The sequence below is a fragment of the Phodopus roborovskii genome, unplaced genomic scaffold, assembly GCF_943737965.1.
Source record: "Phodopus roborovskii unplaced genomic scaffold, PHOROB, whole genome shotgun sequence".
In the NCBI taxonomy this organism is placed as follows: Eukaryota; Metazoa; Chordata; class Mammalia; order Rodentia; family Cricetidae; genus Phodopus; species Phodopus roborovskii.
This window is the reverse complement of record NW_026126413.1, coordinates 7028643-7054947: the sequence shown is the minus strand read 5'-3', so window position 1 is coordinate 7054947 and position 26305 is coordinate 7028643. Positions and strand designations below refer to the sequence as shown.

General features: G+C 43.2%; 1 protein-coding gene across 1 annotated transcript in view; it reads right to left on the bottom strand.

Annotated features, from left to right (window-relative positions):
* Positions 1 to 26305, bottom strand: part of Arsb (arylsulfatase B) — a 149629-nt gene that overhangs the window by 72894 nt on the left and 50430 nt on the right. Inside the window, exon 5 of the mRNA XM_051182983.1 lies at positions 9951 to 10194. Coding sequence (XP_051038940.1) covers positions 9951 to 10194 — 244 coding nt within the window. The remainder of the gene's footprint in view (positions 1 to 9950; positions 10195 to 26305) is intronic.

Here is a 26305-nt window from a genome sequence, read left to right as displayed (position 1 = left end):
TAAGCAAGTACATTTGAAAGCCATGGCTTGGTCTTGTCCCCTTAGTGTTCATTCTTCTCCCAACCCTAACAGGACAAGTCCAAGAGGTCATGGACAGAGCACTCTGAAAACAGGCACCAAGAGAAGTCTTTGTTTGTGTCACTTATTTCATTGTAGCAATAGATAACTCATGGGCAAAATGGCTTAGCAAGAGAATCCATTCAAAATAATTGCTTAGCAAGAGAATCCATTCAAAATAATGGCTTAGCAAGAGAATCCATTCAAAATAAAATAGAGAAAAAAGTTTAAATGAAGACAGCACCAGTAAGACAGGAAGGAGACAACGGTTCAGAACGAATACGTCCAAGTTCCCTGAATTAATTTATGAGTCTAATCATACTCAGTCCAATTCATGATCCTCCTGCCTCTGCCTCCTTCAGCAAGTTCTACCAGCCACCACAATCACCCTCAGCCCAATTCATAAGGAGCTTTTCTGATAACTTAGTAAACTACTTTGTGAAAAGGCACGACTTGTCAAGAAAACTGTGTAAAAGAGAACAAGAAGCCAATGATGAATCTAGTGTGTATTTACACATGCTCAAAGAGGGCAGTGGTGACTACAGTGAGACACTCACTGTGTGACACAAATCCCAGGACCAAGGACGACTCAAAGCACCATTACCATGACGAGGAAATACTATTCGGTATCCATCTGGCTGTAATGCTCTTTAGAACGAAGAAGAAGCAGAGGTTCTTTGCTCTGGCTCAGGGACTATTGGGCTCCATGATATCAGTGATACCAGTGGGGAGGGAAGACAAGTGATTGCTAGGGGATATTTGACCAAACTGTGAGCCCCAAACTTGCACTAACTGAATTATATTAACCTTGGGTCAGGAGGCTGCACTAGTAACCAGGTGACAGAAAGTAATCATGGAGCCTCAGAGGGCATCTGGGAGAGACGGAGAGACAGAAGATGTAGTAGAGTGGGGTTTGAAGTGGTGCAGATTTTCTTGTTTGGAAAAAGCAGAAGCATGGGTCTTCCATGGACGCCAACAAGGAGGGAGGGTTAGCTATTTACTACTCAGCCTCTCTGAGCTTGAAGGTTTTCACCCCAGCCTTTGAATCTTAAGTCTTACTCATAATTGGAATGATCGAGATTTGGTTAAAGCATCTTTTGTGGCAGTGGCAGGGCTGGTGCCTGTGGGAGCAGAATTCCCACCAGGCTGTGGCCTGAGTAGCCAGGGCCCCCACTAGAGGAGCAGCCTGGTAACGTCGGAGTTTCAATTGATGGCTGAGATAGCAGTAGACTAAGGTGCAGCCTCTGTACAATTGTCTTCCTATAACTTTCTTGTTGGGCTTCTAGTAGTAGATGAAAATGCCTTCAGAACAACACAGTAAGCGTTTGAGACATTGGACACCAGAAGTTAATAGTCAGCTGTCATTGAAGTTGGGTGTCATACACCCATGGGTGGGGAAGGAAAAACACAGTCCTAACATTGTGCTCCAAGCTCTGATTCTGTCTTATGTTAAGATTAACTGAAGAGCAAATGCATAAAGAAAGCACATAAAGTGTAAATCCTTTGGTCTCCCTTTTTGCCATCAAAGCTTATACAATGTCTTGAAACAGCCTGTAAGCTGCTTATTGGTATAAAGGCAGATAAAACACACAATATTGGAAAGAGCCTATTGAAGCACGAGTCCCCTAGAAATGATGTGTGCTCTCAGAAGGAAGAGAAACTGCTCTATTGAAGGCAACGTCATTGCCCTTCTAAGCTGTAACTGTCAACCCAACACAGCCTAGACTCATCCGCGAGGAAAGCTTCCATTGCAGAATTGCCTGGGTTGGCCCATGGGCATACTGGGAGTGTCGTCTTGATAAATAATTGATGCAGAAGGGCCAGGCCCACTGTAGGCAGCACCACTCCTAGAAAGGTAGTGCTGGTGCTGGGTTATATAAGAAAGCTTGTGAAACATGGTCCAGAGAGTACCTAGCAAGAAACAAACATGGTTTCAGCTTCATCCTCCTGACCCGATTTCCCTCAATGATGGACTATGGCCCGCCCAAGTTGCTTTTGATCAGAGTGTTTTATCACAGCAACAGAAAGCAAACCAGGCCAATCCTAGGCCACTATTGTTCCTCTTAACATTTTGAAGCGAGTCTATGAGGAACTGATTGATGTGCATACACGGAGGGAGACCTCTGCTGCTCTGGCCAGCGCTGACTGCCATCCATTAACTGATATGCCTATTTCATGCACCTCTGCTCAAAGTTGAAAAAACTGTCATCATCTTAAAAAAATGTTTTTTCCATGCCTGGAGAAAAACTGCAGTGCTCTGGGCACAGATCGAGTGTCTCTGACCCTTGGCTGGCCACTTGCTTTTGCGGAGTTGGGAAGGCGGCTCCGACATCAGTGTGACTGGCCACTTTCTGTACCTGCTGCCAAGTACAAAGTGCCCAGCCACTGATATGGCAAGAACTGTGCAGAGCCAGGGACAGGAGCAGTTTTGTTATTGTTGTTTTTTCAGGAACTTTTGTCCTGAAAAGATACGATCGGGAGTCATTCTTCACCAACCAAATAGGAATTTGCTGGTTTTCTACAGAGCAAGCCTAGAAATGTTTGACAAACCTGACTTTAAAAACAAGACAAAAGGAAAGCCCACTCTCCTTGACACAGCACACATGGGCCACCTCCTTCTGGCAACAGTCCTGACGGACCCAGGGCTCCGGCTCCCTAAGGGCTGAACACCGAGAGAAATATTCTAGTGCTGAAGAAAGACAGCCACTTGGAGTTAAGTGTGACCACATGATGTGCCAGTTTCTCTGCAGGCAGAAGCACACAGGGGCCAGACTCATAAAGGTCACTCCTGATTGAGATAATCTTAAGAATGAAATTTGGGTTTACAACCCAAAGTCTGGCAATACAGATGAGCATCCGTGATGTGCACTGCGCCAAAAATAATAGCCCCAGTGGGTCAGGAACAAAGGAGTTTTCTCAGAATGCACAAAAACATACCACAGAACCACAGTGTACATTTTTGCCATAAAGCAAAACAAAAATACTTACTTAGCACCAAGCACACCACAGTGTGACCATGACAGAACCAAACAGCTTTACCTTGCTTATATTTTGTTTACTTAATCTGCATGTACTGGTGTGCATGAGTGCATGTCATGCATGGGTGTGTGAATGCATGTGTGTGTGGAAGCCAGAGGTTGACATTAGTTGCCGCCTTCTGTTGTTCTCCAGCTTATGCACTGAAGCAGGGTCTCTCAGGGAACCCTTAGCTTGTGTAATTCAGCTAGTCTCCCTAGCCGGTTTGCTCCAGAGAGGCCCTGGGTCACCAGATCCACACACAACATAAGGCTGTGATGAAAATGACTATTTTTATTTATAATGCAATAAGAGTGTAGCCTTCTTGGAGAATATGAAGCAGTTTGGGAAGAACGACGCCCAAATTCCCAAATATTGTTTATAAATGTTTGTTTTCATTTAAATGGATTTGGTTACAAATGGTTAATGATCACAACCAATCTCTTTTTAAAGGTAAAGAGGGGATTATGGTATAGAAATGAATACTTTGTATTGGAATGGATTTTCAGTTATTGATAACAAATTTAAGATAAATTTTGTGATATGTTTGTTTATCCTCTAGTTTGGGTATTGTGTTTATACAGCTCATTTTAAAATGCAATGTATAATTAAATACAAATGATAGATAGTTACCTATAATAGTCAAAACTTATAGTTAGGTTTTTATAGATATGTAGATATATATTTCAACTGGATAGGCATTCTTCAAACCTTTCAAAGACCTATAGGATATGGCATTTAAAATGGTTTACGGTTTGATGGGAGATGTCATTCTGTATATGTTTCTCATACTGGTTAATAATAAAGCACTGTTGGCCAATAGGAAAGGAAGATAGGAGGGACTAGGAGACAAGGAGGAAAGAGGAAGTAGTAAGGAGGAGTCAGCATGGAGAGCCTGGAGAGAACAGAACCGCCATTCCTCTGCTCTCGGTAAGACCACATGGAAATACATAGAAATGGGTTAATAATTAAGACAGAGCTAGCCGATAAGAAACTAGTAACTGGCCAACAGGATTATATCAAATACAGAGTCTCTGTGTGTTAATTGAGGCTGGCGCGGCGGTGGGACAAGACTGGCGGCGGGAGGAAAAACCCGTACTCCTTACAGATGGCGCCCACGTGGCTAAAAAGAACTTCCACTTAAAATTTAACAAAAGCTTAAAAAGCGTTTTAGAAACAAAAAAACACAGACAAGCAAGGTTTCTTGGTAACAGCATTTTTCTCGGTTGGACTCTGACTTGCGAGAGACAAGCAGATTGGGCGGCTCCTTTAAGAGAGGTTTCCTGACTCAGCATAAGCGGCAAAAAAACCTCACGGCTTTTAAAAAGCACTGCTAACAATTTATTGGTGTGTATCAGAGCTGGCAATGGTAGTGACCACATCTCCAAGCTGGCAACCTGCTGCTTGCTGCTTGCAGACCAAGGCAGTGAGCACAGCTTTTAGTGCTGGTGGTAAAATAGATGCCGCCATCTTTTATAAACCGTGGCAGAAACAACAAAGACTTTCATTTTAGCAATGTTGTTGTTTACCTGATAAAAGATTCATGGCCAGAAAAAGATAAAGATTTACAGTAAAGACAGATTCATATTAAGAAAAACCGCTAAAGGTTTACAGTGTGTTTTAAAATATACTTAGAAATGGTTTTAAAAAGACAAAGAGGAGCTGGGTGTGGTGGCACACGCCTTTAATTCCAGCATTTTAAAAATGCTTTGACTCAAAAATTTAAGTCTAAGAACAAGTTACTGGGGGAAAGGATTTCTATTTTTGTTTCCACAGAAAATGAAAAGCTGTGGATTCCTTGCAGACTAATGTGGTTTGATCAAGCCAGACCCCCTGAAACAGAGTCGCTGGTGATCCAACATTCAAAACAGCTTGAACAAGGCAGCCTTGCAGACTACAGCCAGGATTTCTGCATCTTCTTAGAATCCCCCATGACAGCGCCCTTTACCAGCAGGAAGTAGTTTGGAAAGAACGACGCCCAAATTCCCAAATATTGTTTATAAATGTTTGTTTTCATTTAAATGGATTTGGTTACAAATGGTTAATGATCAAAACCAATATCTTTTTTAAAGGTAAAAAGGGGATTATGGTATAGATATGAATACTTTGTTTTGGAATGGATTTTCATTTATTGATACAATTTAAGGTTAATTTTGTGATGTGTATATTCTCCTTTTGTTTAGGTATTGTGTTTTTATAGCTCAGTTAGAAATGTAATGTATACTTTAGTACAGATTTTAGATAGTTACCTATAATAGTAAAAACTTATAGCTAGGTGAGTTAGGTTTTCTAGATATATAGAGATGTATTTGAGATAGATAGGAATTCTTCAAACCTTTCAAAGACCTACAGAATATGGCATTTAAAATGGTTTAGGGTTTTTCTTGGCAGTGAGACATAAATGTTCCTGGCAACACCACCTGCATCAGAAAGGAAGATGGCCATTAAAGAAAAACGTCATGGAGTTTGCCTCCAATATGGCAAGACTAGCCATTTGGACAAGATACTGCTCTTGTCTGGACTGTTTGACTTTGTGCTGTATAAACTGGACATGCAGGGCCCACAGAAAAGTGACTGCTTATTCAAGATGGACATTGCTACAACGGTCCTGCTTCATGGAAGAGTCTGCCAGACAGCCTGCAGGACACAGAGAAAAGTGACTGACAAACTGCCAATACAAGAAGACAGTTTAAAGTTTCCTGCTTTGCTGAAGAGTCTGAAGACACACTATGGCCTATGGGCTGAAGATGGAAGATTACAAAAGAACTTCGGGTGACCAGGCAGTGAGTTGTCTCTGTCATTTCTAGAGCTTATATATTATCCTTCTGTGGTCTTTGAAGGCGTTGAAGACAGATAGTTATGGTTATAGTTCTCATTAGTTAGGATTAAAAATAAGTTACTTAGACTTTAGACACACAAAGATAGAATAGATGATGGAATATTTTCTTCAAATCTTGCTAAATGTTAATGGACTAAATATTGTTAACTGTGATTCTTACTTGATAACTATTGTATAATATATTTTGCTATGTTAAGGTTAAAACCCTTCTTTTTATTTAGACAGAAAAGAGGAGATGATGGGTGATGTCATTCTGTATATGTTTCTCATACTGGTTAATAATAAAGCACTGTTGGCCAATAGGAAAGGAAGATAGGAGGGACTAGGAGACAAGGAGGAAATAGGAAGTAGTAAGGAGGAGTCAGCATGGAGAGCCTGGAGAGAACAGAACCGCCATTCCTCTGCTCTCGGTAAGACCACGTGGAAATACATAGAAATGGGTTAATAATTAAGACAGAGCTAGCCGATAAGAAACTAGTAACTGGCCAACAGGATTATATCAAATACAGAGTCTCTGTGTGTTAATTGAGGCTGGTGTGGCGGTGGGACAAGACTGGCGGTGGGAGGAAAAAACCCGTACTCCTTACAACGGTTTTTCTTGACAGTGAGATATAAGTGCTCCTGGCAATACCACCTGCATTAGAAAGTAAGGTGGACACCAAAGAAACTCATTATGGAGTTTACTTCCAATATGACAAAACTAGCCTTTTAGGCAAGATACTGCTTTTCTCTAGACTGTTTAACTATATGCTTTATAAAGGAGATGTGCAGGACCCACAGAAAAGTGACTGTTGAAACAAGATAGATAGTCCTACAGGGTTTCTGCTTCATGGAGGAGTCTGCCAGAAATTCTTCAGGACACAGAGGAAAGTGAGTGACAAACTGCCAATATAGGTGAACAGTTTACAGTATCCTGCTTTGCTGAGAAGTCTGCCAGATACACTGTGGCCTATGGGCCATAGATGGATGTGCCAATTTACAGAAGTACTTTGGATGACTGTCCAGGTAGTGAGATTTCTAGAATTTATATACTATCCTTCAATGGTCAGATAGTTATGGTTATAGTTTTCCTTAGTTAGGATTAAAGATAAGTTATGTATAAGACTTTAGACTCATAAAGATAGGATAGGTGATAGAATATTTTCTTTAATTCCTGATAATGTTAATGGACTAAATATTGTTAACTATAGTTCTTATTTGATAACTGTTTGGTTATATATTTTACTATGTTAAAGTTAAAGCCCTTCTTTTTATTTAGACAGAAAAGAGGAGATGATGGGAGGTGTCATTCTGTAAATATGTTTCTCTTATTGGTTAATGACTAAAGCCCTGTCAGTCAATGGGAAAGCAAAATAGGAGGGCTAGGAGACAAGGAGGATTCTGGGAGATATAGTAGAGAGGAATCAAAATGTAGGATAAAGAAGAGTAAGAGGTCCGGATCCTCTCTCTAGTAATATAAGACCACATGGAAACACTTAGATTGACAGAAATGAGTTAATATTTAAGACAGAGCTAGCCAGTAAGATGCTAGTAACCAGCCTACAGCTTCATAATTAATACAGTGTCTCTGCGTGTTATTTGGGGCTGATGTGGCTGTGGGTCCAGGTTGGCAGGAAGGTGCACATAATACCCACTCTGTCTGTGCACTGTGGGTTTTTTATTATTATCACTTTTACTTAAAGGTGTTTCTTTTTGAACACAATACAATAAGGCCTTGTTTTTCTCAACATGCCTTTGTATATTTTCTCAGAAATGGTCAAATTTAGTTTTTTTTTTTTTTTTAGTAACTTCATCTTTAATATTTAATGAAAGTTTAGAAGTTTTTGTTTTGGATTTTGTTTTTGTTATTTTCTTTTTGAGCCTACTGACTTAAGAGTTATCTCTAGTTGAAACGTTGAAAAATGGTTCAATCCTTTTAATTTTGCTGCTTGAAATGTGAGCCTTAAATTTTTATACATTCCCCATAGAAAACCTGGAACTTGGAGAAGCAGAATCATTGAAGCAAAGTTAAGAAGTTGACAGAATCAGACTTCCATGGGTTTGGAGAGCTGAGACCTCCCTAGTCCTTCCTCTTAGAGGAGATGCTGTGCTTGGAGAAGCAAGGGCTTGGCTGAACATACTTTCCATCTTTCCTAAACTCATAGGACTTCCAACTTCATGGTTCACTCATTAACAGCTGCCAAACAGCCTCTGTATGGAATGATATCACTCTAAACCCTAACTTAGAAAATTAATTACATCTATCTATCTATCTATCTATCTATCTACCTACCTACCTACCTACCTACCTAGTTAGTATGGAGGGGTTTGAAAGCGTGCACAGGCCATAGTGAGTGAGTGTGTGTCTGTGTGTGCATGTGTGTGTGTGTGTGTGTGTGTGAGAGAGGACAACTTATGGGAGTTGGTTTTCTCTTTTTAACATATGGGTGGAGAGGATCAAACTCAGGTGGTCAGGCTTGCAGCAAACACCTTTATCTACTGAGATATCTCAGCAGCTCCCTATTTTGTAATATTAAAATGATTACAGAAGAAAACAAGAATATTAAAAAGAAAATAAATAGTTTGGTGGTGGTGGTGCATGCCTTTAATCCCAGCACTTGGGAGGCAGACACAAGTGGATCTCTGTGAGTTTGAAGCCATTCTGGTCTACAGAGTGAGTTCTAGGACAGCCAAGGTCTATAGAGAGAAATGCTTTCTCAAAAAATAAAATAAAATAAATAAATAAATAAAAGGGAAGGTTGGAAGGGAAAGAAAGAAAAGAAAAAGGAGAGAAAAGAAACAAAATGGGCTATATGCCCAGCAGTTAGGGGTAGGTTTGATTAGTGTATGTGCACATCATTGGCACCATAACTCTGTGAACATGGATTACCATTTCTCATATTGCTTATACTGGAGTCTGTTGGAATGACCTGCTCCCACTATAGTCTCACACACACACACACACACACACACACACACACACACACACACACACACAAAACCTTTTAATGAACCATGTACAACATGGCTTTCACTCGTGAATCCTCTGCTGTGTGTTTCCTTTGCATAGAAACCTGAAACGTTACTATTTTGAACTAGGAAAACCATAGATGAAAAAAGAAAAGTAGGTAGCGGTTCACAAGGAGGAAACTCAACCAGCCACTCCCAAGCAGGGCTTGGCACATCAAAGAGCCCGAGGAGCACAGCATTATGCATTTTGTTACTTCAGTAAAAACAGACGTGTGATGTATGTAACTTTATGTATAAACTGCAGCTAGGCATCAAACCACAGATATATAAGTTATAAAATACACTGAATACAGATACCACACACAAGGTTTTCAACCCAAACTCCAAGGAAGCACCTTCCAGCCCCCAAGGCATATGTCCCCTTTCCTTGCAGGTCATATTTTCCCACTGTGCCATCTCTACACCTGAGGACAGGCCCTGCTCCTGCATGGTGTTCCCCACTCTCAGAACACACCATGAGTTCCCTTCACTCTTCCCAAAGGAGCTGAAATCCTCTTGCTTCTTTTCCTGGCTCAAGTCCTGACCCCCCCCCCCATCCCCGCCACAACACAAGCTTCTTGAGAGCCAGGGTGTTGCCTGAGTTGTTTATTTCTAATTTTCTAGAACCCAGGACAGAGCACCACGCAGTAGGTACTCATAAAATACTTACTAGTGAGTGGGACTAAGTTTAGTTCTACAGACGGCACAGTGTCTCCAGGCTCCTTTCCCATGCTTCCCTCCATTTTTTGTAGATAGCAATAGGCAGAAGCCTGAGCACCCTGCAGGAAGCCAGCAATGCGCTATCCTGCACCAAGGAAAACTTCTCAGCTTTAAAGACCTTCTTTCTGCAGAAGAATTCCATCCTTTGTATAAAACACAGAACCAAAATCCCAAATGTAAGAGTTAAAAATATATATGCAATGACAATATTTGAAAGGCATTTCATTTTTTTAAGGTGGGGGTGGTCTTGTATGTCATCCTACGAAGGGAAATTAGTCTCCATCAACCATGTTCATTTGCTGACAAAGAACAGGGAAAGACATGGAGGTACCTGATGGTTCTCCACACATCGAAGCCATCCAGAGGCTTGGTACCATTGGTACTTCCCCCAGCCAGATTCACCAGTGTTGGAAGCCAATCCGAGATGTGGATGAGCTCCCGGCTCTTCACGCCTTTTTGTTTCAGCAAGGGGCTTGCCACAAAGCCCACTCCACGGATGCCTCCTTCCCACAGGGACCATTTCCTTCCTCGAAGCGGCCAGTTGTTGCCCCCAGACAGAGTCTGTCCACCATTGTCTGAAACACAGAGAAGCCTGGGCATGAGTGGTTAAAGGTATCAAAATGGAGTCGCTTGTGTCAAGCCCTAACAGACTAAAACATAATTGGTGAAGCTGAGACTTCGAAGGAGGGGACTCTCTCACACACATGCTGTATGATGAGAATAAGCTCAGAACCACAGTCTCGGGGGTAGGGGAAGGTGACCTTACACAGGAATACACCTACAAGGACATCCATCCAGTAACTTTCTACCTTGAGCTGGTTCTGTTCTTGCTACTCATCTCAGCAGCCAAGGACTGTTGCTTCAAAAATAACTTATGAAATCTCCGTCAGTTTTCCTTTAAAAACATCCCAGGTGCAACCTCGTTAAAGGTGCCCAGAGTTAGCAAGAAAAGAAAACATTGCAATGCTCCCTGTGCTCATAGACACTCATTACCTTTGAGACTCTCTGTTTGGGGCTGGGCGGGGGCAGTGCCACCTCTCTTTTTAAAAAGTTAATTGTGTGTCAGAGAGGGGGGGGGCGCAAATGCAGGTGCCCGTGGAGGCCAGAAGAGGGCTTCAGGTGTCTCAGAGCTGCACAGGTGTTGTGAGCCATGCTATGTGGGTGCTGTGAGCCTAACTGTCTTCAGTAGAACTGCACAGTCTTAAGGGCTGAGCTATGGCTCCAGGTATTAATTATTTTATTGTTCCTGACCCTGTCTTGCCTCCCAATCTTTCCAAGTGGTAGAAAGTGTTTCAAGGACTTTGCCTAAGGGTGGGGAGAAGTGGCCCAGTGGTCAGGGTATATTTTCCAGCTCTCAACAGTACCTTCAAGAAGGGATGCTCGCTGTAACTGTTGTGAAATGGTCCCTGGAGAACGGTGGGGAAAACTCGCCCCTTCCCACCTGCTCTCCATTCCTCTTCCACTGGACACTGTCCTCCCTGACCAAACATAATCTGTTCTGATGACACTTATCTAATAAAAGCCCTTTAATCTTCCATGAGTTCTACAGGAAGATGCCTGGGCAAAGCCATGGATGAATTTTACATGCAGTGGACAACAATGTATGACACAGGAACATGAGAGCTGGCGTTCACCTGGTTCATGGAAATTAAACTCCAGCTAGTGACTCGATGCTCTTCATAGGAGGACAGCAAACCTTTTAAAATCTGTGTTGGAGCACCAGGCATGGTGGTGCAGGCCTTTAACCCCAGCTCTCTGGGGGCAGAGGCAGGTGGTGCTCTGAGTTCTAGTCAGCCTGGTCTACAGAGTGAGTTCCAGGACAGCCAAGGCTACACAGAGGAAGGAAGGAAGGAAGGAAGAAAGGAAGGAAGGAAGGAAGGGAAAGAAAGAAACAGAAAGAAAGAAGTTCATCTTTCAAGAAATCTTCTAACACTGAAGCTGGTACCTGGTGACCTGAGCTCTTCCTTATGTGTGAAAGTCACGCTTTTTCCAAGCCTACAAATAGCAGTTAGATGGGAAAGGGAAACATTTCCTCCCTTTATAGGATGGCAAGGTGAAGGAAGCCCCACTGCATGGCCTACCAGGAAGAGAAGGTTTTGCTCCAAGATGACAGAGGCATGAAGGACGTTGGTGAAAACAGGATAGAAATGATAAAAAATGACAGACTCTTATGAGTCAGGTAAGGGCTCAGAGTTAAACAGTGACTTTCGACTATAGAAAAAAGCAGTGGTATTTCTAGTACACAGTTATTTGTAGAATCATATTAGTTTCCAAGGTACCCAGGGGCTAAGGTAATTTAATGTAATATTTAAATAACCTTTATTTGCATGCATATGATGTTTAAACACTGCTTTTTTTTTTAAACCACTACTGTCAAATTAACCACAGGAGGGTGGTGTATGAAAGACTTAGTTCATGGAATGTTCCACACAGTCCTCTCTTACCCTGGAGAAATGGCCCAAGACATTCAGTGGATACCTGGAACCCAGAACCACACTCTGGTTTTTCCTACACACACCTATAATAATGTTCAATTTATTTTCCTTTAATTTTGATATGTGTATGGGTATTTTGCCAGTATATATGTTTGTTCAACATGAATACCTGGTATAGAACTTCTGGAATTAGAGAATTAGAGTTACAGTCCGCTGTGAGCCACCATGAAACCCAGGTCCTCTGGAAGAGCAGCCAGTGCTCTTAACTGCTGGGCCATCTCTCCAGCCACATAACATAACAACTTATACATTAGGCACAGTAAGATATCAGCAACAATAACAATAAAGCAGAACAATTATAATATACTGTTACAAGAGTTACATGAAAAGGGTACAGTGGCACATGCATGCCCAGCTGAGGAAGGAGGATGTTTTTCAGCCCAGGAGTTTAAAAGCTGCCTGCACAACACAGAAAGACCCCATCTAAAAGTCAAAAGCTACGTGGCTGTGGTTGTCTCTAGCGCTGTTATCACACTGTATGTCACATGAAGGAACAATTACAGTAATCGTTGCAATAGATGTCTACATGCACAAGAAAGTGCAATTTAAAACTTGGAGTTTATTTATTTTCAAATTTTCCACTTCCTAGTTTCAGTGGACCATAGTGGACCACAGCTGACTGAAACAGTGGACGGCTAGGCGGTAAACACAGGGGACCGTACAGACTGTGTCTACAGGAAGCAAGAACTCAAAAACCAGTAAGCATTAACTCCACATCAGGTACCACTTGGATTTCACAAGACCTTAGGGTCTAAGATGGGACGGAGATGTAACTGACAGCTAACGCCAGCTGCTCACTTGCCGGGTGACCGACGCATGGCAACATGCTACCTCAGTTTCTTCCACTTTCCTGTTTTAAGGGGAGAGTGAAAAGACATCACTTGTGATTGCTTTTGTCAGGGCTCCTAACGCCACCTGGGTGTTAACAAATAGTAGCATAGCGGCTGTCATTACTCTTCACACCCACAGCCGCTGCAACAGTCTAGATTATAATGCTCTTGTTATTTGAGGAGGAGGAGGAGGAGAACAGTTGAGAATGGAAAAGCTGGGACCTTCCTGGGGCAGTGTGGGCTGGTTAAAGGCTTCATCTCCCTGAGAAAGCCGCAAACACCGGTGGGGGGGTCACTTCTGGGGGAAACCCTTTTACTGGTGTTGGGGAACATGGTTCAAGACTCCAGGGCCAGGGAATCCTGTCATGGAGTCACTGACACATACACTTTGCTTCCTTCTGCTTCATGAAGGGCCGTGTAGAAGGGTCTTGGGTTAGGCTAGAGAAAGAAACACCTCCTCAGCACATGCCTGGTGACAATGGATCTCATCATTTATATCAAAGACACACAAGACCCTTTCTTCAAACTCCACTGCATCTTTTTTTTGAAGATTCAAATTAATATGTGTTTGTGTGTGTTCTGTGATTTTATATGCACATGTGTTCAGGTGCCAGAAGAAGGCATTGGATCCCCCGGGGCTGGGGTTACAAGCAGTTTGTTAGCTGCTAGGTGGATTCCCAAACCCAGTCCTCTAAAAGAGGTGTAAAATCTCCGGACCACGGAGCCATCTTCTCTACACATCCCATATTGCATTTTCTCCCCCACCCAAACTCAAGGTTCGAGCACTCACACGAGTTTATGAAATACACATTCCATGTCACATAGCCTCCAGTACCCACAGAGTATGAGACCCCTATAACCAATAGACCCACACTTCATGTGCTCAAAATACAAGAAAATAAAACAAAAACAAAACCCTGGAATTTGAGGAATGCAGAGAGTGGAAAAAATAGTCTTCAGGGAAGAGCTTATCAACTGGTTATCCAATACCAGTGGTCAGCCCTGAAACATATATACAAGTAACATTACACAGGCTGAGCAGGTTGTATTTATGTATTTAGGAATATATACATGCATATACAATGCGCGCGCGCACACACACACACACACAATGTAATGAAAAGCAGAGGCTCTGAATTTGAAAGGGGGCAAAGAGAGGTATATGGAAGGGTTTGGAGAGAGGGAAGGGAAGGGGGAGATGATGAACTCAAACAATAAGAGTAGTTTTTAAAATGCACTAGAACGGAGTGCCCACAACCTGATGCCATGGCTGGCTGGGGGCGGCACAGATCCTGTTTCCCTCCCTTGTCTACACTGCCGTAAACCGAAGTGGCGCAGTGCCAAAGACATGCCCGCTGCCGCTTTTCTAAGCAGACACAGTTCTTTGAAATACCAGTTAATGCATCCCTTGGTTCCACATACTTGTTTGTGCTCTGTGGAAAATACTGGATGATAGCAGCGGTGGAGACCAGAGGTGGGTGAAGCCGAGAGCAGCTGTGTCTGGAATCTGATCCTAGTCTGACGGAGCGAGTCAGACCAGGGAGAAGAAAACACCCTGGGCTGTAAATGGAATCTGGCCACTGCTGCTACTGCCCCAATTGAACAGTCTCCACACATCAAGAGGCAAGGGGCCAAGGCAGCGAGAGGATTGTTTCTGTGATTAGTTCACCGTGATGTTTCTGCCATTAGCAATGATAAGCTTGCCTAGCACCAGTTGGCGACGTGGCTTCCTCTACGGGGTTCTCGAGGCTGCTCTAAGAGGAAAGTATTGTCAATCAACACATCTATGACTTCCACCTGCTTCATGAGTGGTAAAGCCAACTGCGGATGAGGGAATCTTTGCGCCCCCTGGGGGCAGCATCTCTACACAACAAGAACACATATGCTCTGATAAAACAGTAGGAAAGGGAGTTCCTATTGTGAATGTTAGTTCAGATAAAGATTTTTACAAGGACTAGGAAACACCGTATTTCAAACACATTCCTATTCTCCCTCCTAACTCTCTACGTGGTCAGAGTTATTTTTCTCTTGTTAAGAATTCATTTTCAAGAGAAAGTGTAGCTTGATTTTCTGACCGAATTACGTGCAAGCTTCCAAATCAAAATAAGATGACTCCAGATTTACAGGCTGGAGATTATGAGACTTATTTTTCCCCCCAGAGAAATAGCTTTTTTTTTTCCCCCAGCAACATTTTGGCAGACACAAAGCCTAATTATAAAACCTTTGCTGCCTAGAAAAGAGCCTGTCAAAACCAAACAAATGCTGTCAGATGGAGACTGTAAATCTCACTTTATTACTCATTATCGAATAAAAATAACTGTCGGAAATCATGGAAAAGTGTCAGCTAGCCAGAGATCTGAGCAAAAACATTTAAGTCTATGACACTGGCACCTCATCTGCATCCAGCTGATTAAAAACTGAAATGGAAACCATGGCAACACTAATTCTTAGGCCTGCCCACACAATCTAGTGTTGTGGCTGTGTGACATCACCCTGAGCCACCAGCCTGAGTCTTTGTCTTTTGTCCCATGGATGCTTTGGCTCAGGCTTCCCCAAGACCTCCTCCCCCCACAAATCTGAAATGCAAGGAAACCTTCCTCATCCTCTCAGGGGTCCAGTCTTCTCACAACATGGGGCATGCTTGTAGGTGTGAAGAAACCCCATTCCACAAAGGGCAAGCCTCCTTGTTGATTCTGAGTGTGTGTGTGTGTGTGTGTGTGTGTGTGTGTGTGTGTGTGTGTTTTCTGTGACAAGGTCTCTGTAGCCCTGGCTATCCTGGAACTCACTCTGTAAACCAGGCTGACCTTGAACTCACAGAGCTCCACCTGCGTCTGCCTCCTGAGTGCTGGGATTATAGGTGTGCACACCACCACCATCCAGCTGATAGCTAATTGTTTTGGATTCATTTTCTACATTCCTCAGATGCAAAGTGGAAAATGAGGCTATGTCTTAGCATTATCTAAAGGTCCCGGGAAATCCAGCATCTTGTGCTAAAAGATTCAGAGAAAGAAACCCATCATGCCAGATGATCCAAAGGTTGACCTTCATCTTAGCATGCTCAAGCTTTGCCTGAACTGGACATACACTCAATTTTGCCATAGATAAATTCAAGTGGGCTCTCCAGTTCATTACCTAGAGCCTTGGGTAAGGCACAGCCCTCACCCTGGCTCCTGGGATTACCCAGTTGCCACCAGAGGTATTTTTGTAAAGCCTCAAACCTCTCAGGCCACATCTACATGTAAAGACCCAGTTGCTTTCCTATCACAGAAAAGTTCAGACTTCAGCCCCACTGACACACGAGGAGGCCTGCTTTATGGGCATCCATGCCTCCCAGGTCTCCTATGCTTCAATCGCCAAATTCTTCCGTAGTTAGAATACCCCACAACCTTTCAGGCTAACTTAGTCTGTACGAACTGGTCTCCTCATATAAACACATCCTCCTTTATTTCTTCTAAACCCAAATTTTAAGGCCTGAGGTTAAATGTCAGATCTTTAATGAACCTGTAAGTAGCCCAAATAGCCTTTCTCTCTCCTAGGTCAAACAGGTCTTTCCATCACTCCTGGGGCATGTAACTTTATTGGCTCTTTGTGGCTTTTTCTTCCCTATAAACTCTTTTCCTCAGGGCTAAGAAGGAAGCGCTCCTGTTTTGCAAGACCTCTAAAAGGACCAGCTAATGGGAAAAGAAACAAACAAATGAAGGAAAGGCCACCCATTCCATATAGTGAGTGAAGACACTGAAGAATAGCTTTGGCTGCCACACACCTCTCACATTCCTGCCTGGCCATTGCCTGACCTTGTCCCTGGGAAGAGGATGCTACCTCACTCGGCAGATGACTGACAAGCAAGTGGGGCCCCACTGAGGATGTAAGCATCAAACCTACAGATACAGGAACTTCTGGTCCTCCCTGGTACCTCAGTCATGCTGCTGAAGAGCACTTTGGAAAATGCTGGCCTAGAACGCACTCTCCAGAACATGCCATAGCAAATCTATTTTGAGTTCTGCCATTTGCCAGGGCCAACCTAGCTTGAGAACATGGCAGCCTACGCATGAGACAAACTCTTCTTATGGTGTACATGGAAAAAAAAAAAAAAAAAACAGACGAGATCCCTTCTTGCATTGCAAGTAGTAACCAGGCCTGTTTAAACAGATGGAATGAGATAGATCTGGCTCGGTAGGTAATAGCACCTGCTACTTCTGTAGGGGACTCAGGCGTGGTTCTCTGTATCCATTAAGACAGCTCACAACTGCAGACACCCTCTTCTGACTTCCATGGGTACCAACCCCTGCAGCTACAAATAAACCAAACTAAACCTTTTTTTTTTTCTTTTTTTCTTTTTTTTCTTCCTTTTACAGCTAAAACCAGAAGGGTAGTCACATGACCACCTCAAAGTAGACAGTCCAGACACAGGAAGCAGGCAGTGCAAGGGCGCTATTCAATTACACCAGTTCTTGAGATGAAGGTCAAGGTCTCTTTTGGTTAGAGACTAATTAGCTACTTTGTTTCTTTTCTTTGTAGTGCTGGGGCTGTCCTGCGTATGAGGCAAATGCTCAGTAACTGCACTGTTCCCTCAGCCCAGTGAATTATATTCATAAGGAATCAAGCTGAATGATAGCTAGATATGAACAAAAATCCATCTGGTTGTTTGATGACTGTTGTCACTCTTCTCCACTGTCCCTAAGGCCTCTTTGCTAATTTCACTGAAAGGCACTCAAGTGACAGGACTGTTGAGTTTGGGTAGGATACTTGGGGGTCTGGGAAGCGAAGATAACAAAACCCACCTTAATACAACATCTGGCACCGAAGCACCGCCTAGTAAACATTAGCTGTTTTTGTTAACAGAAGTCACCGGAGCTGGTAACCCGTGCAGAGCAGATGACCAGGGCATTAAAGACAGCTTAAATTTAAGCGTCCGAGCTACACTTTCCGGTTCTGAGCTTATTACCCTACTTCCTGCTACACCGTGAACATAAGACTGCATTGAGTTAGGATGGGTTTTGTTATTATTAGGGAAAACTCCTTTCTGTTTTCGCGGGTTTAAATGAAGTTCATCAGTTAACTGTGGTTTAGAATGGCATCCTGAGTTTCAAATGAAGCCTCAGAAGCTGAGTATTTATCCAGATGTTCATCTGACTATCTGTAGGGCTGTGTGATAGTTTCTTTACTCCAGGAAGACAAGTGCTGTGACCCCGGGCTCCCAACACACACTTCTCAGCTGTTTTCATCTTGATAAGCCCACAGCAAAGGGAGGATCCTGCTGAGCGGCTCCCACAGGATTCTGGGAAGCTGGGAGATTTGGCAGCTGTTCAGCAAATAACTGACCTGGCCATGAAAGAGCTGAGATAAAGGAGGATGGATTGGAGGAAGGACTAAAATCTGGACTGGTGGGGTTCAAAAGGAAGACTGTAGGCTCAGCAACAACGCCACTTACTCTTTTGCTTAGACTTGCTTGGAATAATGAGACCACTGAGATTTTATCTCTTCTTTGAAATGCATTACGGGCACAAAGACACAAAAGTCTGTGGAGAGACTGAAAACGTTTTTTTCTCTGAAAGTCATGGTGGGTCTGGGAACCGGGAAAGTGCCTAGTTTACTACTCTCTGGTCGGCGGGCAACTTTTCCTGAATTTTAAAGCATTGGCATCCACAGATTTTGGGAGCTCCTTAGATGAAGTTGTAAGATCGGCACAAAAGAGGTCGAGCCACTTGTCCTTAGGAAGCACAGATAATGTACGTTTAAACTTCCTATTCCAGAAACTCTCTCTAGTAAGCAGCACAGAAGGGTCACTTCTGCCACACTAAGCAAAAGAACTAAATGTTTCTCCTTGTCTTTTATTAAAAATAAATAAATAAAATCTTTCTCTTTCCTATAATTTGATCTTACAGGAAATACTCAATTTTAAAATTTTAAAAAATTAACAAATTTATGGAGCCCCCCAAATTTTGGGGCCCCTGAGGAGTATTAGAGTTTACTAACAAATCGTGTAACTCTCTCCCAGGCCTAAAAACCACCCTTGATTAGGTAATTCTCTCCCAGACTGTCGCTTATCTTTAAGAAACAATAAACCGATTGCCACAGAAGTGCTTGAAGGTTTGGCAAGTTCAGGGCAGCAGAAAAACATGGAAAATGCTATTACCAGATAGGAAAAGACTTGTAGTTTCAGAATAATGGACACATTACCTACATACATGGTAAGTACGGACAATGAAAGCTGAGCTCAGCGAGTTTCAGGGACTGCTAAGTCAGAGGAAACTGGAATATTCCATTTAGGCAAGCATCAGCTATCTGGTTTTATGTTTCCAAATAAGGAATATAAGTATAAGTTAAATGTGTCAAAATCTACAGAGTTCTTGTTAAATGGCACTCAGCATTTTAAATGGTGTCAGCATTTTACCAAATCTCTTAGGGTTACTTAGAAAGGTCAATGAACAGAACTGAGTAGCCAGTGGTTCCGTTTCCCCAGAGCACATCTCTGAAGCTTTGCCAAATGCTAAAGGATCTCACTGGTGGTTGGAGTTCAGTGTCAGTCAGGAGAGGCAGGCAAATGTAAGATCTGGCCGGCACCCTTCTCTCTGAAGAACAGAGGAAGGAAACACTCAATGGTAGATGCAAAAATAACTCAATATAAACCCAAATATAAAGCAGTCTGGTTAAATATTTCAGATACTGAGTGCAAGAAAAAGATTTTCTTCAGATCTGCAGATGACACCTGCTCCAAGACCAAAAGGAGAAACCGTGATAGTCCCCACAACACTGGACTTTCATGTGGCCAGAAGTGGCCCTCTGACCAGCGCAGTGGGACGGAGGTGAGCCCTAGCCACACTGGGAGTCCCAGAAAAGGACTGGAGCCTTTGTAGTGATGATGGCTGGAAAGGGGAAGGTGGGAAGCAGGCTGTTCTCTGCGTTCAGCAAGAGGAGTGTGGATAAACAGGGAAGGACACAGGAGCATGAGAACAGCCCCAAGCCAGGATGGAAACAAGACCAAACAATCAGCCAAAGCAAAACAAGTGTCCCTGAGTAGTCACAACAGGCTCACAAAGCCCAGGCTATTCGACAAAGTCCCTTGTAGTCACAACGAGCTCTCAAAGTCAGATACAGAGCAGGGCTGAAATGTCTCACTCTCAAGTCTACTGACGAGGGTGGTGTTCCGCCTCTGAGAGGGCTAGGATCTGCAGCAGCAAGCCCGAGGCCATCTCCACAGAAGAATGGAGAAAAACCTGACAGTTAAAGATAAACCATGCACTATGCATGTTTTTCCAACATCAAATGATCCACTTTCCTGAGATATTAAGGAAACTACTATATGAATCACAATAGAGTAAAATGTTAGAATGATGCCCCTTCATCATACAGACAGTGAGAGGCTCCAGGCACAGTGAAGGGTAGTGTAGACTTAAGAAAAACTTTTATATTTCATAATCACATCATCTAGTCTATCTACATCAGTATAAGGTACATATTCACAGATGTTTCTCCCAGAATCATCTTCATACGCACATGAAATCCATGCTGGAATAAAGTGATGTTAGGTTGAATACTCATAAACCAAACAGGGTGCCTTTGGTGATTTTTATCTCCACTGTAATAATGCTTCCAGGTAGTAAGATTTTTCTTGCTCCTTGTAATTCTTGTTGCCTCAACCCAGGTAGTGTAAGAATGGAAAAATACAGCTTAACTCTCCAATGACCCCAGGAAGCTAGAAGTTTAAACCTTAAATTCCAGACCCTGCCCTCAGCCAGTAAATAGGCGAAAGTTCACATTCTTTGCTGTACTCATAGGACCTGTGAGTATGTGAGCTTTGTCGACCCACCCAGGAACCCGTGCGAATGCAAACCTCCGGGGCTATAGGAAACTGCTTGGCCTATAAAGCAGGCTTGGATGGTTTAAATTAATTGGTCTGCACCACACGGGCTCTGGATGCTATGAGATGATTGGTTTAAGATGTGTGGGCTTTGTTGTAATCCTATAAAAGCTATCTTACTTCTGCCCTCGTGGTCCTTAGTCCTCTGCCCCTGCATGGTGCATGACTGTGGACCCCAGTGCACTTGGAATATAAAAGACCTCATGCTTTTACATCAAGACCGCTTCTCGTGAGTGATTTGGGGTGGGGTGGGGGCGCCTTTCCTGAGAGGGAGCATGAAGGTCGCTGCTCTACAGGTCTTTCATTAGCAGTCAGAGTAGTGAATGTTTGTCCTCTGGGGATGGACAGTGAGCTGGTGACATCTGGCTGAAGCAGTCATTCAGAGGAAAGAAGACAGCAGAAAAAGCAAGAGAATGCAGCTGCATCCCTACAAAGATACTTTACCCTGATGTAAAAGGACAGTCAAAAGAACTAAAGAGTGGAAAGGGCTATCTCATATCCCAGAGGAGACTGAGGGTAGAGGAGGGAACATCAAAGCTCTACATTTTCAGGTGCCAGGTGTAGTGATGTGGTATCAGACAGCAATGGTTGCACAAGGAGAAAGAAGGCAGACCACATCAGAGACAGGGGTCGGGTGGACGCATGGCAACAACTCAGGTCCACCCATGAATGTTCTTTCTGTCATTGAGAAGCACACAAATGGATGTGGAGGTGGTGGTCCAGAGTTTGCAACAGGGAGGAGCTGGCATGGACTTGATGGGTGAAACGGGAGGTCTGGCAGGAACAGGAATGTTTCCACTGAGATTGGCATAGGAGTGAGAGCTATGGACCAGGCACTCCCACCTTCCACCCCAGGTCCAGAGTGTTGGTTTCTTGGAGAAGAGCCAGGAAAAGAGACACTAAATTAACTGAGATGAACTTGCTGCCTGCAAACAGGCACCGTTTTTTGTTAACACAGACTTTCACTGGCAAGTGACTTATAAAGGCATTAGCTTAGGGTTCTGGGGGCTGTGAAGTCCAGACCTGTGGCACCAGGAGCCAATGAGGGCCTCCCTCAGTGCGGCATACCCCCACGGCCGAAAGCAGGAGGACCAAAGGGATGGTAGAGCGACTTTACAACAAAGCTACTGACTGGGGCAGTAATAGCCTCAATGCACCCATGACCACATCACTTCTTAAAGCCCATGACTTTCAAATGCAGGCACAGTGGCAATTAAATTTCAGTTTGGGAAGAGACATGCAAACCATAACATGAGGTCGCCTCTGCACAGCACAACAGGAGCCGAGGCAGCCCTGGAGTCACAGATGGCGAAAAAGAAGTTAGACGCTGCGCTTCTCAGTCTGAGCACCGAAATCTGTGCTCACTCTGCACACTTCCCATCATCAACAAAGGTGCTAAGGGGAACAAAGTTTGCAACAAATGATGCCAGACTGTGGCGTGTAAAAACAAAACAACCAGGACAAAAGCCAAACAAAACTCCAGCAACTTCTACTTCATGGCATACCTTAAAACCTACAGACCATTATATTACAATTCAATGACAAAAAAAAGACAAAGAACACAACTGTGATTTGGGCAAAGGATACAAAAACACTTCTCCAAAGAAGGTGTATTAGCGGCCAATGAATATATAACAAGATGCTCGCATCGTTACTCACCAAGTAGACACAAACTAAAACCACAGGCAATGCCACCCCAGCCTCCACAGTACAGCTACAATAGAAAACTGACAGCTTCAGCGTAAAGCAATTAGAGCCAATTGTACTGCTGCTAGGAATGCATCACTGCATGCATGGCTCCTTGGGAGAACACTTAGATGGCTCCTCAGAAGGTTAAACCTAGAGGTCCCACACACATTAATTACTTTTGTGTCAATATAAAGTAGAGATTCATGTTGCAAAATGGATGAATCTTGAAAGCATTGTATGATACGTTCAAAACAGGAAAATCTATACAGAAAACCCAGATAGCGATTGCAGGATTGGGAGGGGCAGGAATGGGAACCGATAATGGGTACAGGATTTCTGTTAGAGCTGATAAAAAAATGTCCTGGAATTAAAGAATGACCATGAATGCCCAACTCTGTGAATATACTAAAAACCGGTAAACTGCACACTTTCTAACTTTATGGCATGTGTATTATACCTCAATAAGCAACACTGTGTGATGTCCGAGTTTCGTTTCAGCGATAAATAAATGCTGTGATAAATCACAAACTGAGGAGCAGAAGAGATGGACAGGAGAGCAGCTGTTGCTCTTCCAGAAGACCTGGGTTAGGTTCTCAGCATTATATGGTAGCTCTCAACTGTCTGTGACTACAGTTCCTGGTGATCCAAGGCCCGCTTCTGACCTCCACGGACACTGCATGTGTGTGGTACACATACATACATGCAGGTAAACACTTACACATGTAAACGATAAACAAATAAATCTTTGAAAATAAACTCTAACAAGAAGCCAAAGGTTGTTTGGCTTACACTTCCATGCCATAATCCACCACTGAGGGAAATCAGGACAGAAATTCGTGGCAGGAGCCTGGAGGCGGGAACTAAAACAGAAGCATGAAGGGATGCTACTTACTCGCTTGCTCCCCTATAGCTTGCTCAGCCTACTTCTTATACAGCCCTGGACCACCGGCACAAGGTTACCACTGCTCCAAATGGGAGGGCTGGGCCCTCCACATCAATCGCTAATCTAATAGTAATAATAATAATAATAATAATAATAATAATAAATTGTGTGGGCCAGTTTGATGGAGGCTTTGTCTCAATTGAGGTTTCCTCTTTCCAAATAACCCTACCTTGTACCAAGTTGACACAAAATTAACTGGCGCATATTAGTAAAATAAAAAGGAAAGAATTAACAGTAAAACAAACCCCAAGAAACTCTTAACAGAAAAACATAAAACAATTAGTGTGTATTTGAATAGGTCAGGGTCTCATAAAGCCAAGTGTTTGTCACACTACACTTGCGCATAAAAACTAGTAAGACCTATCGTGGTGTGAGAGGAAGCAGGGTAATGATGTGACATCCAAAGGAGAGATTGCACTTCCAGTCAGCTGCTAGGCAGGCACCCTTGCAGTCGAGCAACCATGAACCTTAGGGCAACAGATGGACTCCCCTGAATGGGTATTCCAAACACCGTCCTACCAAAACTCTGAGCTTTCGGGACATGGCAGATTCTTAGTTCCTGCTTCTGCTGGTCTATCAGGATGACTTGGCTTCTTACAAACAAAGCACACAGGCATGTACACATGCCAGCAGGTGTGTTCTGGAACCAGGGCATTTCTTTTAATTTTACAGACCCTGACTTTGACAACCCCATTTCTCAGTGGAGTCTTCTGGGGCAAGCTGATCCTGTAAAACACAAATTCAGTTCCAGAAAGCTTTCTGCATGTAGCCAGAGACTGCCTCATTGTTTATTAGATTTTTGGCTTCCTAAAAGTTTGAATATGAATCAAGCGGAAAATGAGTTCAAAATAGATAAGGGACTACACAAATCTTTCCCATACTTTACACTGCCATGAAAATAACCCTCTAAGACATGAGATGGTGTGCTGGAACTTTCTTTTCTGTTTTAAAATTACAGATGATAAAAATCCAATTATTCTAAATGCATTTCTATGAATTTTGACAGCCACACAACAGCAAACATAACTCAATATATGGAGCACCCCAGGAGGACTCCTGTGGGACATCTCTGTACTCAACCCCAGTCCCTGGCACCACTGATATTCTCTCCATCTTTAAGGTTTTGCTTTTGTCAGAATGTTTTGTTAGAAAAAGGAAAACCACAGTGCAATCTTAGCCTGACTTCTTTCCCTCGGCCTAATGTAACTGGCAAGCCCTCCATGCTAAAGAGGTAAGCATTCCTCATATGCAGTGGGAAGCCCTACACTCGTTCACCCAGCCACTCCTTAGTTACAGAAAATTCCCTGTGGTTTTTATCTGTTACCAATAAAGCTGGACTGAGCACACAGCTCAGTGGTAGAGCACTTGCCTGGTATATACGAAGCCCTGAGCTCCACTGTAAGCACCGAAAGAAAATGCTACAAACATTAAGTATAAATTTTGCATTTAAAAAAAAAATCTTTTGAGACAAGGTTTTCATGCTCCTCAGTTTGGCCTCAAAGTACGTAGTCAAGGATGACCTTGAGCTTCCCACACCTGTGCCTCCACCCAAGTTCCGGGATTGCAGGCAGACAGCGTCACACCTGTTTATGTGGTGCTTGGGAATGATCCAGGGTTCGTGCTGCTCGAACAGCTCCAAGTGGGCTGCATCCTCAGCCCCAGGGTTTACATCTTACAGGAGCAATTTCATTTCTCTTGGCAGAGCCAAACAAACAGGATTGCTACCTTTAAGGCCTTGTATTTCATTAGTGTTTAGCAGTTTATGATTTAGGTATTGTTTCCTTGTAGCTCATTATGCAGGCTTCTCTGACTTTCTTGTATACATGGACCGGACCTTTCATTAAATTCCAATGTTTTCAGCCATTACACCTTCATTATATTTTCTGCATCAATATTTCTTTACTCTGGGAAAGCTAACAACATGCAGATTCTTTTCAACACCCACCTTTAAAGTTAACCCCCACCTCTAAAGTTGTATAATTCCCATGGACCCATCTTGAAGTTCATTAGTTCTTCCCATTGTCATCGTCATTTGGGCCACTAAAACACAGTCTAAATTCCAATAGCACAGTTTTCAGTTAGAAAACATTTACTTGTTGACTTGAGTTGCTCATTTTTTTTGGTGGGGGTGTAGCTTCCATTTCTTAACTGAGAACTGAAGTTTTTCATTCAAGAGTGTTTCCCTCATCTCATGGAGCAGGGTAGTAACAATGTTTGCCTTCCAGAAGCAGCTCCTGCCTGACTCAGAGAGGTCACCTCTCCTAACATTGGCAACTACAAAGACTCAGGTGAAGCTGCCCAAGATGCAGAGCGCATGCGATGGATACCGGCCCAAGCCTAAACTACTCACGGATACCACCCACTAAGGCTCAGGGAACATTGTAGAGGAGGAGGCAGGAAGTATGTACGAGCCGGAAGAGGAGGGCTACAAATGCCATTCTCTAGACTAAGATACAACAACTGCAACTACTAACTCACTGTAGTTACTGAGCTGAGCCCACCCAAGACCAGCCTTATCAATACTCAGTGAAAGACTCACAGGGCCCTCCCTTTACCTCAGAACTATTGGCTATTAATAGATTCTGTGAGAGGGGGAATCACTGCCTTTAGGCTCCAACAGGCAGCTTTAAATTCATCGTCACACACATGGCCCTTGTTAATCTTGCTAGGTCACAAAACAAAGCAGATAGACCATGAGAGAGAAAGAGATGTGTGAGGAGGGGCGAAGAAGCAAACCTAGACAGAAGTGGGAGGGAAGTGGGACATGAAAGCAGTTTGTATACCAAGAATACATATGTGAAATCATAAAAAAAATAATTAAAACTAAGGTTATGTTTACCTCTGAATTCCAGTATTTAGCCCATCTCA